The 14,563-nt window shown below is 37.0% G+C and overlaps 2 protein-coding genes across 2 annotated transcripts in view; one reads left to right on the top strand and one right to left on the bottom strand.

Annotated features, from left to right (window-relative positions):
• Nucleotides 1-4,738: 4,738 nt before the first annotated feature.
• On the bottom strand, nucleotides 4,739-8,881 carry rrp36 (ribosomal RNA processing 36). Its single transcript, XM_007564658.2, has 7 exons — nucleotides 8,315-8,881; nucleotides 7,146-7,278; nucleotides 6,979-7,045; nucleotides 6,795-6,899; nucleotides 6,646-6,720; nucleotides 5,876-5,993; nucleotides 4,739-5,154 (listed from the first exon to the last, which is right to left on the bottom strand). Exons 1-7 carry the CDS (start codon nucleotides 8,721-8,723, stop codon nucleotides 4,994-4,996), a joined length of 1,068 nt encoding a protein of 355 aa, XP_007564720.1. The 5' UTR covers nucleotides 8,724-8,881; the 3' UTR covers nucleotides 4,739-4,993.
• Nucleotides 8,882-9,237: 356 nt separating this feature from the next.
• LOC103146654 (GTP-binding protein 2-like) overlaps nucleotides 9,238-14,563 on the top strand; it is an 11,209-nt gene continuing 5,883 nt past the window's right edge. The window contains exons 1-7 of the mRNA XM_007564659.2: nucleotides 9,238-9,649; nucleotides 10,570-10,596; nucleotides 11,270-11,454; nucleotides 12,248-12,359; nucleotides 12,448-12,645; nucleotides 13,357-13,531; nucleotides 14,419-14,563. Coding sequence (XP_007564721.1) covers nucleotides 9,461-9,649; nucleotides 10,570-10,596; nucleotides 11,270-11,454; nucleotides 12,248-12,359; nucleotides 12,448-12,645; nucleotides 13,357-13,531; nucleotides 14,419-14,563 — 1,031 coding nt within the window. The 5' untranslated portion in view covers nucleotides 9,238-9,460. The remainder of the gene's footprint in view (nucleotides 9,650-10,569; nucleotides 10,597-11,269; nucleotides 11,455-12,247; nucleotides 12,360-12,447; nucleotides 12,646-13,356; nucleotides 13,532-14,418) is intronic.

Genomic DNA, 14,563 nt, shown 5'->3' with positions numbered 1-14,563 from the left:
AAGAAAACAGCAGCAGCAAGATCACATCTCAAGAAGGTGGAAGGCAGTAGCAGCATCTTGAGACTAAAATAGGTAAATCCTGATGCACCGCAGGGGAGAAATTCTTAGATGCGTGGCGCTGATTTAAATACATCCAAACATTTTCTCCTTCAAAACACACTGCATCTGATCAATTACTCCATTTAACTGGAAAGGAGCATTGGAATGTGAATGTCCTCAGAATGAGAGTGAATACCTTATGTCATGTGTTTTATTCAGAAGTTTCCTCAGATTCACAGAAAGATGAGTTCTACCCATAGTACCGCCAATCACAACAATGCTTTGAAAATACTAGATTAAGCTATGGCATTTAACTTCCCAATGGGATAAATAAATCAAGCTTTTTGAAATAATCTTAATTGAACATTTCGGAATCTCATGGAGGTAAAAAAAAAAAAAGTCAAGAAATTATATAACTTTGAGATATCCTGGATTAAGCTCAGTTTATTCAAAAGCTATATATGACATTGTAGCCTTTCTTTTGAAATTGTGATACTGTGGACTTTCTTTTTACTCTTTTGCAATGGACTTTTTTTTTCAGATTAATTAAAAAATTTCCAAGTTCTTTCTAGCCAATTTTTGACTTTTCAAACATAGAAATTCCAAGTTTTTTCTAGAAATTTTTTGAGATTAATCTAAAACTTTTTTTTAGCAAAAATGTACTCCTCCTTTTTTCTACCTACATTGTCCCTAAAAGGCAGTCATACTGATGTGTGTTCTTAATAAAGTGAATTTACTAAAAAGAAACGGAGAAAAAAAGAGAAATACGCAGAAAAAGAAAGGAGAGAAGGCACGAATGAAATGTTTACATAGGTCTCTGCTCTCAGACACAGGCCCCGCCCCCTGTTGCGTCATCAAGTGGCATAAGTGTAGTTGTCCAGGTTTTGGCCTGATTTTAAATATGATTCAACGATCGTTGAGTTTTCTTTTAATTTAAACATGCTGAAATTTTTAAATCTAAAATGAGGCACGTTTCAATTAAAGGTTTCATGCTCTGGTACGGCTTTTCTTCTACCGTAAACACTCTGGCAGAAAAAAAATGTTCAGGCACATCACCAGTTACCAGCGGCGGCACAACAATGGCGACCTGCTGAGAAGAAGCAGCTGATTGCTGAAGGTGAGACTCTGCTTATATCACCACCCGAATCTGTTTTATTTCCCTGTTTATCTGGTCCAAAACCTTTAAGACTTGTGTGCAGTATTAGGTTTATCAGAAAACCTGGTGTTGTTTAAATGTATCTAAAATATATATAGAAAAATACTGAAAAGGTTCTCTTCAATCCATATCCAAGTTTGTCGTTTTATTGAAAATGTTTATTAAACCCTCATGTTTTTTAAACCTTTACACCGTGTTTTCTACGTTAAATATAAAAGTTTTAGATTAGTTCGGAAACTAAATTTGCTCCATTGTACAGAAGAAATATTCTCATTGCATAAAGTAGATAACCATTGGTCAGAATATTCCTGAAATGTTTGTCAATTCAGTTAAAACAAGAAAATATTTGAATGCTTAATGTTTGTGCACTGCACAGTTGTATTACTTGATACTACTCTTGTAGTGAAATACCCTTTTATTATTTAATTTCCCTTCGGAATTAATAAAGTATTTTTGAATTTGAATTTTGATAAATGGGGGTTGGTTGGATGAATGTATCTTAGAGCAGTATGACTGCATTTTAAAACCGTTTTTATTAACACTGCGATGACCGCCAATAAATATCAGAATATTATGGTATTATTAGATTCAATGAGCTAGAATTGGGGTACAACATATATATACCACCATATCTTCCCTTTATTCTCAGTAACCTTTGTGTCTGTATGTTTTATTTGTAGGTTTAGGGCAGCAGTGTTGAGTCAGACTAACTTGATAGTTTAATGTTGATTTAATATGTTTAATGTGTGACTCTTTGCTTTATCTGGACGTCAGCTTTGTTTGCTTTCATCATCCTTGTCAGTCATGGGTCTCCGGACGTTCTGGAATAACTACAAAGTCCTGATTGTGATGGGCACAAGTCTGGGACTGATTCACTTGGGTTGGTACAACTTGAAGACAAACCCAGCGTTCCACAACAAAGAGGAGTACATTCCTGAGCCTGGCATCGTTGCATACGTCTCACCTCCTGCTGCTGCTGCTCCTCCTCCAGCCAAAAGCAAGTAATGCACTAAGGTATGTGGCTGCAACATGATTTTGCTGTCTTTACGCAGTTCCTTGTTTGTCCTCTTGATGGCCCAGGCAGCTAAGGTAGATATTAAAGGGGACCTATTATGCAAAATTCACATTTTGCAAATTTTTTGTACTTCCATTTAGGTCTCAACTGTTTCTATATACAGCCCAAGCGCTTAAAAAAACACTCAGCCATTTTTTGGCATTATTGTTTTTTGGTGTCTGGAAAATGAACCGTTTCAAAAACCTTCCAAATATAATGGCACAAATCGGCAGGCACTGCCTGTCACCTAGCAACTTCAGTGAAGCCCAGGTCTTTACCTAGCAACCCAAGCTCACCTCCGTCAGGTTTGCTCAGCTAGTCTTAATGTGAATGATTAAGGATGATTTTGCGTGAAACATGTAACAAACATGTTTTGTGCAGCTTATTCTATTCTGACCTGTTCAATGAAAACATAATAGGTCACCTTTAAAGACAAATTTGCATGAAATTTTAAATTAAAGCTTATTGTGGACTTAAGTTCAAATCTAGTTTTGCTCTTCAAACAGGTGAAAAGTTCATTAGTCAGATTGTTAGAAAGCTAAAAATGTTTCTGTCCTGATTTACAGGAGCCAACAGAAACCTGAATATATCAGGTTTTCAGGGAGTTTGTTCCAGAGCTGATGAGCTGCATCACATTATTTAGTTCAGGTCCTGGTAACACTTCAGTAATCTAGTCTTGTTATTGGCTAGCTACTTGGGAATGTATTTGGACCAAGACAGTTTAGTTTTCAAGAGACCACAAGCAGCATTTTAAAATCTATTTGACAAAAAGGGAGCCAGTGCAGTCAATTAAGTGCTGGTTAGTAAAAGCTGGTGCCGTATCCTTATTTTAAGTCTTGCAATGTTTTAAGATGATGTTAACCTTTTAGTAACAGACTTTATCAAAACTACCTTCACTGTCCAACCAAACACCAATATTTAATTAAAATATATAAATCTGGAAGTCCTGAAACTCTCTTTCTGCCTTTCAGCGAGTCACAATGAAGTCTCAGAGCTGGCTGCGTAAAAACTGGCTGTGGACGGCTGGGGGTGCATTTGTTCTGATCCATCTGAGCACGTGGGTCTTACAGAAAGCGACGAAGAGCAGCGTTCGCTCTGAGGTGGAGCTCAGACAGAAAACTGTGGAAGGGAAGACAGAATGATTTCTGGACACGCCGCTGTGAGAGCGGCACCATCTTTTCTCTTCTTTCAGGGTTTGAGTTGTGAATATTGGCAAAGATGCACAACATGATCTTATGTGTTTGTAAAAATTTAATTGATTTTATTTTTTGAGTTCATCAACTGGAGTGAAAGTGAGCGACTCATCTGTTATGTACATTTTACAGTAAAAATATTCTTGGAAGGTTATTTATGTTTTAATCACTTGCTTTAAATATAATGTTTTATTTTGCACCATACTCGTTTTCCTGGAACCTACAATCAAAACATGTACACCTACAAACAAATATATCAATGACAAATGGACTCATTTCATAGCCGGATCATTTCACCCATTCACCAACTCATTTTGTATCCATTTATTACAAATGGATACCTGTACTCAGTACTCTCCAACAGGGTTTTTTATTAATAAATTTTCCGAATTATAAACCAACTAACTTTTTAAGACAACATATAAAAGAAAAATAATCCTAAAAAGCTCTTGATGGTGAATATTCTATTTTAGTCATATTTCAAGAGTAGAGTTTGTGGAATATAGCAAAACGTAAAAACAAAAAAAATCAGTTCTCAAAGTTGACCAAAAACATCCAGCAGCAAAAAAGGTGGGTAAAAAATTACCAAAATTGCTAGAGAACAGAAAAAAAGATTAACAGCTTACACATCTTCATAAAAACAGTAAATTAAAAAAAATCTAACTGAAAATATATATATTTTTTAATTCCACCTTTAATTATTCGGGTAAATATCTTTGAGATGCCTCATTTTCAAATGCATCCTCTTAAAATGGACACATCAGTACAATTAATGCTGTAAATAAAATGAAAATAAGATTACAGCAATAAAATATTAAAACTGATCCAGCAGTGTTTTCTTATTGTCTAGTTGTTTAAAACTCTTTGGTTTAATTACGCTACTATGGCTCCTGTTGTTAGTATAATAGAAGTTTGTGTCACACTAAAGGAACTCTAAATGTAATAAAGACATGAGGAGGTTGTAGTTCCTCTGATTGTCATATATAGGTATTTAGATATACTGGTAGAAAGCTAGTTACTGACTTATAAACAAAAATATGCCTATGGCCACTTTTGTCTGGTTTTATTACAAAGATCAGCTTCCAAACGGCTGGCACATCACAACAGCCATGACACCGTCATAAAACAGTCAGAGGCCTCTTCAGATTCGCTGAAAGATTGACTGCTACAGGAGATCATCCCTGCTCACCCCATTGCCATCCACAAGGACTGTTGTGGATTGGACATAATTTACAACATTTAATTTCTCTTTCGGATAAATAAAATACTTGAATAAGCAGGCAGGTGAGCCGAGCATTTAAAGTACTGAGGAAATCCTTTATTATTTTTACATGTAAAAAAGAACCATTTGTACATCTGACACAATCTTCAAACACGCTTTTAGTATTTTTTTTATGAACATTCATGAATCCCATCATCTTTGATCACAAAAAAGAGCTTTTACAGAACAACTTCACCTGATGTGAGGAACCAACAGCATCGGACCACTGAAATGAGTCTCTATAGCCGTGCTGACTAAACATTTCTCAGCAGATCGCTCTTCAACACTTCTCAGGAGGAAAAGGGCTTTTTGTTGTGTAGCTGTTTGCTGGGAAGCTTCCTGCGGTCTTTTCCTGCGTTCCTCTTCCGTTTCTTGCTAAGGAAGTTCTCCAGTTTGCCGCTCTTCTTCAGTTCCTGATACTTTTCGGCCAGCTGCAGCTTCTTCTTTTCCGCTGAGGAGAGAAATAAAGCAGAGGAATGTTTTACCAACGAGTTGTTTTAGCTTTTATGAAACCAATCAAGTCTACGTCTAGTCTAGATATCTGAGAAACCAAAAAGATTTTTATGCAATTTATCCTTTCATTCACAAGTAAACTCTATTAACGACCAATATATTGCCACAGACCTGATCAAAATCAATAGACGATACGTCTTGTACAATATTCAATAATTTCACTGAACTCTGATCCAGAACTGCACAGCATTCTGGGAGATGTGGGCAGAGGAAAAGCTTTAAGCCGTTCAGCTTCTCACGGCTAGCTAAGCAAGATTAATGGCTCAACTCGCTCACTCTTTGGTTACCTAGCAACAACCTGTTGAGTAAGAACCACCGGGCCTCATAACTGCTGAAAAATAAACAGTGTGGAGTGAAAACTGGATAAAACAGGAAATGTCACGTCAATAGTGTGGCAGTAGTTCAGATATTTAAAAACAAAAAAAAATAAATCAATAGTTATAGATATCGTCTGATATGAAACGCTTATATCGTGATATGTTTTTCAGCCATGTCGTCCAGCCCTACTTTATATTCTAACACGGTATTTAAAAGTAGTTCAGCTTCTCTGTCTGGCATCGATCCTTTGTGTACGATAATATTTTTTTTAAAACAACGTGAATGTGAAAGCACAAGATGTGTGAGGGACAGGAAACAGAACTCTGTGGATTCGCTCTTACATTTCTTGAGGAAAAATGGCCGTTCTCCCCGACTGGCTCGCTCTCGCTGCTGCTTCTTGAACTGCAGCTCTCTCTCTCTCTGCTGCTCCTGGATCTGTCTCGCTCGCTCCTGGTTATTCTGCACAAACACATGGAAATCTAAAGGCTGACCACCATTTGCACTGGGAGCTTAATCCAAACACAATTATTGATTTTTTATTTTTTTTTAAAGCCCTCTAAGCCATGTGTGTTAAGTCAAGGCCCAGGGGCCAAATTTGGCCCATCTTAGCTTTTAGTGTGGCCCTGTCAAGAAGGACACATAAAGAGAACCTTAAATATTATTTTAAGAATCAAATGAAAGCAGGTTTTATCTGTATACTGCCAAATAACAGAAATTTATGCACAAACAACAGATTGCTATACTTTTTAACGGTAATTCATAATGGTGAGTTTATTGGACATTTTCCACTAAAATGGTCAAAATCATTTTGTTTAAATGATGGTAACTTTCTTATTTCTACTACTCTGCTGCCTTAAATAGTAATTTAATGACTAGCATAAATTATTAAATTATTAGTAGTAATTTAATATTACTTAATTTTAAATTACTTTATTGAATGCAGAGAAATATTTATTAATATTTTTAGCAAAATATTGCAGAATTAAATTTACAGACAAATGTCACATTCTGCAGAGAAACATAGCACTGTTAAGAATCAATTCAGTTTTTGTGTTTTTTTCACAAATAAACTGACAAGTGATAAAAAGACTGAAGTGTCAGGACTTCTTACCAATCTCTTCAGCAGGAACTGCAGCTTCTCCTTCTTGTGGTCAGCCTTTGTCCTCTTTAGCTGCTTCTCAATGACCTGCAGGGACAGAGTGCATGTCACATGTCCTACATAGAGATACTTTTCATGGCACCTGATGCTGGTTTTCTCACCTCTTTCTCTTTGTGTTTGAGGTCAGTAATAAACTTGTATGTCTTTTCAAAAATCTCTGGTTTGTATTCTCCTGACAGGCTGTCAAATCGAGGATCTCTCCTGGTCTGCAGCACAAAAAAAACAACAACAATATTTTCATGCAAACAGAAGATTTGTGGTTTTGTCAGTGCTGGTTTTACTCACTGATTTCTTGACAGGGATGACCTGACGTAGGAAGGTCGGTGGAATCTTTGCTGAAATTTCCATTGGTCTAAAATTAAAACACACTGTGTGACAAGCTGACAGTGATCAGGAGAGAGCAGTTGCACTTCTAGATTTTTGATTAATTAGGATGATTTGAAAGAACAGACCTGTTTTTGTTCAGCCGTTTCTTACTGCTGACAGGTCGGCATTTTTTGTTGTGGAATGCAGCCTCATTGAACGCTTTAGTTCCCACTTGTTGCTGCAGCTTAATGACATCCTCAAAGGGCATGTTGGACAGTTCTGCATAGGAAGAAAACATCACAAAATGCATCATAATGAGGATTTTTACTGAGTAAGAAACAAAACTGAACTACAGTTAAAACCAAAATAAGTCATAGCTAGTTCTGTAACAATACATTTTACTGGCTGATAAATTCTTCCAGTAATTATGATGATAAATTATAATATTGTTTTGAGACCATGTTTAAGTAATATATGATTTATTGACAATACCATAATGATACAAGCTTGGCCTCTCAAAGACAAATAACCTTTAATTTTGTAAACACACAACACTGGAACTGGAAGATATTTTAAGTATCCAAAATAAAACAGACCAAAAAAAAACAACAAAAAAAACACAACAATAAAAACCATATTTAAATGGTTGGTTAAATGGATTAATGGTCTGAAAACTAATAGTCATCAGAAGGCAAATTATCAAGCTCATTTTAATTTATCATGCAATTAATTTATTATTTTTTATTACATATTTTCATGCCTCCAAAAACATTGTTTTCGGTAGGAAAATATGTATCAACGTAAAAAGAGAATTCATTTTGAAAGCAGTTTGTTTTTACTTAGATTTAAGTTAAGAAAAAATAACAGCATAGCAAAAAAATATGTTTCAGGTTAGACAATGGAAAAAAGCTTTATTGACATTACAATAAAGCAACAGTGTCACCGATATCCAAAATAAAACAGGACAAGCAAAAACAATAAATAAAACGGAAATTAAAACCAATGACAATCAAAACCATAAATAAAACATATTATGTCTCTGTACACAAAATTGCCCTTCAAAAAATATAAATCATCAGCCAGGAAATTATTGAGCTCATTTAATTTTTTATGCAATTAACTGATTATTTATATTGCCACAGGCATAATGGAAAGCCAGTACAACAGCTTATAATCCATTGGCAGCCGGATCAGCAATAAAGCCATCAGGGATGTGGACTGATACTGGAAAATACTTGACCAATCAGATCTCAGATCTCATCTATCTGGCCAATCAAAACTTATGTCATGTATAGGTGGGCACAGTCACTCTCACCTTTCCTGATGCGTTCCTCTGTTTGCAACTCTGTGCCATCACCAGTATGTTCCTCCTCTTCATCATCGTCATCATCATCATCGTCGTCGTCGTCATCATCTTCCTCTGCATTAGAGTCCTCTTCTTCTCCTTCTTCTTCTAGTTCTTCATCATCATCTTCTTCATCATTACTCTCCCCCTCCGATACCTCTTCTTCTTCGTTGCCCCCAGAGTCTTCCTCAGCCCCGTCACCTGATTGGTTTTGATCTTCATCATCGTGTCCGGTTAATTGCAGCTCCTCTGCCTCCAATCCTCTTAGGTTAAACTGAGAAACCTTCTTCTCCACATCAGAGTCTTCCTCTTCGCTGCAACTTACAGTCTTCTTCTTCTTCCGCTCCGCTTCCTGCCGCTGTTTCTCTCTTCTCTTCATCTTCAGTTTCTTCTTCTACAAGAGGCAGAACCAAGAAAAATAAAAACACTGTAAACAGAACCCTGACGAACAGCTGTTTTACCACATGGCTGACAACCCGGAAGTAATACAGAGATTTTTCTTCTTTTCCGGTGGCAAGCGGCATATTTTAGTGGAGCATCACTGCCACCTTCTGTTCGGGATGACTGCGCATGCATACGACTGATTATTATAGTCAGACTAAGAAAAAATAAATCAGTAACAATAATAGTGTCGTCGGACTGTGAAATAGGAATAAAACGAGAAGAAACAAATAATATTGCGAGAATAAATTCGTAATTATTTGAGAAAATATCTTAAAATACATAAATAAATTCACTGTAAATGGATAAAATTAACTAGCTCTGCTGGAAGTCTTACGCTCATTGTGTTGTTTAATTTTAATGGGATTATTCCCTGAAAAACACCTAAATTTAAAAAATGTGTTAATTCTTTATTATTTTTGTCAAATGTTTTTGCTTGAGTTTTATTTTGAAAACAATCCTACATTCGCTTCCGGTTTGAGCGTTTTCAGGCGGAAGTTCGACATAAAAATGTAGCTTAACGTTGCTGCTGGTGCTGAGGAGAGAGCATCCGACCTGCCGCAGGTCTCCACACATCAAAGCCGTGGGATGCAGCAGGAAATGTCCTGGGGAATGCCGTGAATCACCCATTAGCTCCGTAGTTTCCCGTCGGTCGATCACTGCTTGAGCTCAACCATGGTTGATTTGCTCCAAACTGCCGCGGTTCCTCCCGGAAACAGACATGATGGACCTGGCTCCCTGTCAAATATCAAAGGGAAGAAATCATCCAAAAAGTCGCGGGCCAGACGAGGCAAACAAAGCAGGAAGAGAAGGAATAAAAGGAAAAGGAACAACAGGACACCGCCACCGATTTTACCACCGGAGGTAGCTACCTGGTTCTGGCCCGGGATTAACGCAGGCAGTTAGTCCGTACTGCAGCACAGATGATAAGAGTCCCTCAAACATGGTGGCGCAATGTCTTCAGGTTTATCTGCTTCCGTGTTTAGAGAGAAACCCCCAGGCTAACATCTCAAACTTTAACATAATCTCTCCTATAAGAATCAGCTATAAAACCCACCAACAATTCAATAATAACAATAATAATAATAATAATAATAATAATAATAATAATGGCCGCACAGTTTGTAATTTATTGTCTTCAGAAAGCATCAGTCAACCTTTCGTCAAGCAGGTTTACACTAATCTATATAATAGCAGGTATTTTTCCAGTCATGTTGTCATCATTAGTTCATAATTACTTCATGGCTTTAAGTTCAGTGTAAGACATCAAGTATTTTCACGGATCTGATCCAAGTGAAGTCACAAGGCTGACCTTCCTTACTGGAGAGAGTTTCTTTTTCTGTTTCATTTGCTTTCAGGTTTTGCTGTCATACCTTAATGCACAGCTGAAATCATTTTCTTCTCTCCGGTGGACTGTATAACATTGATTTTTACACCCTGTGCCTCTTAGCTTCCATTTTAGGGCTGTGAACAGATTTTGTCAAGTCTGTCTAAAGTCGTTCAATTTGTGACTCAAGTGCAATTCAATTCCTCGTCCACGCCTCTGTCATGTTCTTCCCTGTGCAAACGTTTCTAAATTAAATTCAGTTTTAATAATACTCTGTGTTTCCCTGCCTGTGTTCGGAGTTATTTGAGCTGGAGATGCTCACAAGACTAATTTTGAAACAATAGAAAATATGATCCTGCTCGACTGGTCACCACTTTGAGGTTTGATGTGTTAAAGCACTCTACATTTTATTGGTGTAGTGTTTAGTAATTCTACATGTTTTCTGTTTTTTTTACAGGCTGAAGAAGGAAACATTGAATACAAGGTAATTAAGTTTTTATCTTTAAATGTTTTGATTAGGAGTAATTTTGACTTTAAAATGGCATTTTTAACTGCTGAAGCAGCAGAGCAGCTATCAGTATTACAATTCGTTATTATTTTAAGTGGTAATTGTCACTGCCCCAATCATCTTATTGTGTGAATGTTTAAAGGACATATTTTATAATTACAGCTGTTTTTTTCATTTTAGTCACTTGTTTCTCACCAAAGTTGTGTTAACTGTCTTGTCCCAAAGTCAAGAAATGCATAAAAATTATAATAAAGACCATTTTATATCATAATTCTACATTAAAAACCCAGCATCAGCATTGGTAGCAAATAGTGAAGCTAAAGTTTTTTTTCGATTATTTTAAACAATTTTACAGTCTGAAAAAAAGTAAAAACATTTATTAAATGTAGTTTCACACATAAAGTGTGCACTCTAAATCATCTTGTTTACATAAAAATGTTTTAATCTATAAGCAGGTAAACAGAAAACAGTTAACATAATCTTTCAGTTTAGATTTAGCCATTATAAGGCAAAAGAATAATTTTGAAAGACATCAAAAAAGATTAAAGAATGAGAAATATAAGTATATCTCTTTGGTGATCAGAGAAGCACAATTGAATTCCATTTACCTGCTGCACAGGTTTGTATTTGTTTCTCGTTTTTTTTCCAGTTAAAGCTCGTCAATCCCACTCAGTACCGCTTCGAGCATCTGGCCACGCAGCTGAAGTGGCGCCTGCAGGAGGGCCGCGGTGAGGCCGTGTACCAGATCGGAGTGGAAGACAACGGCCTGCTGGTGGGTCTGACGGAGGCCGACATGAAAGGCTCACTCAAGACGCTAAAGAGAATGGCAGAGAAGTAGGTGACCCCATGACCTCCTTTCATTCGCCTGCTGAAGTTTTATCATAAAACCCCCAAAACATCAACTACCAAGTTGAGAACAAATATTAGTTTCTCTATACAAGTGATTTATAAGCTTACAGAAGTCTATTCTCTCAGCCACATGAGCCAGTGTAGGGACATTAGAACTGGTTTTATGTTCTCTATCCTCCTGGTTTTAGTCAGAACAGCTGAATTTCTGTGTCAAGCCGTTCAGTGATTAGAAGTTGTCTGAATAATTTATTAGTCAGACCTATGAAGACACTATTGCTGTAGTCAATGCGATTAAAGATAAACGCCTGGATGAGTTTCTCTAGATCTTACTGGGAGATTAGTCCTCTAATCCTGGAAATGTTCTTCAGGTGATAGACAACAGACTTTGTAACTGTCTTTATGTTGCTCTGAAGGTTCAGATCAGAGTTCATCACTACACCCAGATTTCAGGCCTGTGAATTTCTGTTGATTTTGCGGTCCAATATGGTGATCAAGGGGTGAACCTTTTTCAAAAAAACTTGGTCATTATTGGCTCTAACATGCCAGCCTTAAATATTTTTCTTGCAGAACTGAACCAGATAAAATCGAAACACAGATCTGCTTGTTTGAGCTAATTTACCATATAGGAAATATGCTTATGGTAACCATATTACCAGGATAAACAATTTTATTTCTAAAAGATTTTGACCTCTGGAGCCATCACTACTGAGAGGTGTACACTTCAAGAAGTGTGTTATAATTTATGAAATAATACTTTGTTTTGCTTGTCTTGTTGAAGGGTCGGAGCTGATATAACGCTTCTGCGAGAAAGGGAAGTGGACTATGGCCTGGACAGAAATATCCGGAAAATTGCAGAGGTTCTTGTCCGAAAGGTTCCTGACGATCAGCAGGTGTGTTCTCTGCAACGTTGTGCCTGTAAACATGTCATAATTCTGTATTTCCTGCAAGGGTTGGGCCAAATCTATTTTCATTCCTCAGTTCCTGGACCTGCGTGTGGCCGTGCTGGGAAATGTGGACTCAGGGAAGTCGACCCTGCTGGGCGTCCTGACGCAGGGAGAGTTGGATAACGGCCGAGGTCGAGCTCGGCTAAACCTTTTCAGACACCTGCATGAAATCCAGACGGGACGCACCTCCAGCATCAGCTTTGAAATCTTGGGCTTTAACAGCAAAGGAGAGGTATTCCTCTTACTCAGTGGCTCTTTACAACTTTGGCTAAAACTAAAAAAGAATCAGATAATATTTTTAATAATAACAAACACAGATTTTTCACAGTTTCTTGTTTTATTCCTGCAATATTTGCACTGATGAGGAATGAGACTAAAAAAGAAAAAGACCTAACATCTTTCTGCTGAATTTGATGCTTATCTCTATTTTAAATCCTAAAACTAGAAATAAAATGGTGATTCTTTAAAAACGACAATACATTTCCCATAATGAAGTGGTGTCCAAACTTTATAAACTAAAGTTAAATATTAAATCATTGTCGATACCAAACATAAAAACAAGGTTTTGCACGGTTGTGTTATCATAACACAGGCCCACATTTTCTGACTTTTTGGGGTTGATTGTTTCTTATTTGGGCTGAACGCTTTGTGTTTCAGGAAAAGTAGGTCGGTATTTGTGGTTCTAGTTACTCCAAAGCTAAGACAAATGCAAAAGAAGTCGTTAATAAATGGGAATCTATTTTTTGTACTTTATATTTTTCTAAGATATTATATCTGTAAAAAATTGTGCTCTACAAGATGAAAAAGTGTCCATATGCATCACAGGACTGTTCTCTTGATTTTACTGACACTGGGAAGCTCCAATGCTGGGCAGATATCTACTTCAAAATGTCTGCAACGACTGCTACTTCCTGGATCCTAACGATCCCACTATTCTGCTCAGGTGGTAAACTACAGTGAGTCTCGAACAGCAGAGGAGATCTGTGAGAGCTCATCCAAAATGATCACCTTCATCGACCTGGCAGGTCACCACAAATACCTGAAGACCACCGTCTTCGGTTTAACCAGCTACTGCCCTGACTTTGCCATGCTTGTAGTGAGCGCCAACACCGGCATAGGTGAGCTGCAAACACACCTGGAGAGATAAACAGACAGACAATGGATGAATAATGGATTTCAACTCTTTATCAATCCGTACAGAGAAGACAGGAGTCAAAATGGATTTGACCACATTTACTGTAATAGGCTTCACTTGAAAACACGCTGTCATAAAGATGACGTCACAAAATAGCCGTTACAAAGTAATGGTACAGCCAAAGGCACAAACTGTTAACATCAGCTTATTACAAAAACGGAGTACATTTCTGCCAAAAATTCAGAAATTTTCCAGAAAAAAAATTGGACATTTTTTTGGAACTTGAAAATTTTCAAGACAAAACTCCTGAACATTTTCTGAGTTTCTGAAGTTGAAAATTTTGACTTTTCAAACTCATAATTTTCAAAATTTTATCTATAGAATTTCTGAGTTCTTTCTCGCAAATTTTCACCTCTTCAAAGTCAGAAATCTACAAGTTTATTTCTGTAAATTCAGTTTTTTTAGTGGAAATTTATTCTTCCTTTTTTCTATATTCAAAAAGAGGAGATAGTTTGGCTAACTGAAATAAAATCAATTAGCCAAACTGAAATAAAATCAATTAGCCAAACTGAAATAAAATCAATTAGCCAAACTGGGACAATTAAATCAGATTCAAATTTCTCTAAACATTCCAACAAATATATAATAAGCACTCTAAATTAACAGAAGTATACTTAATAATGCTGCAGCAAACTTACCTTCATCCGTGCCACACAGCACCGTGTGTTCAACACATATGGTGCAGAACAACTTCTAGCATTAAAATGGAAATGAAACAACACTACACTGTGTTCTTAGCTCTGTTGCAGTTGCATATATTCCTTGTTTGTGGTTTTCTCGCTCAGCGCGTTTCCTCTCTTCTGTGTCCAGCTGGAACAACTCGAGAGCACTTGGGACTGGCCATGGCTCTGAAAGTCCCGATTTTTATTGTAGTCAGTAAAGTGGATCTGTGCTCCCGCGGCACCATGGAGCGAACTGTCCGGCAGCTGGAGCGAGTCCTGAAGCAGCCAGGCTG

The sequence above is a fragment of the Poecilia formosa genome, unplaced genomic scaffold, assembly GCF_000485575.1.
Source record: "Poecilia formosa unplaced genomic scaffold, Poecilia_formosa-5.1.2 Scaffold164, whole genome shotgun sequence".
NCBI lineage: Eukaryota > Metazoa > Chordata > Actinopteri > Cyprinodontiformes > Poeciliidae > Poecilia > Poecilia formosa.
This window is presented reverse-complemented; position numbering and strand designations above follow the sequence as displayed.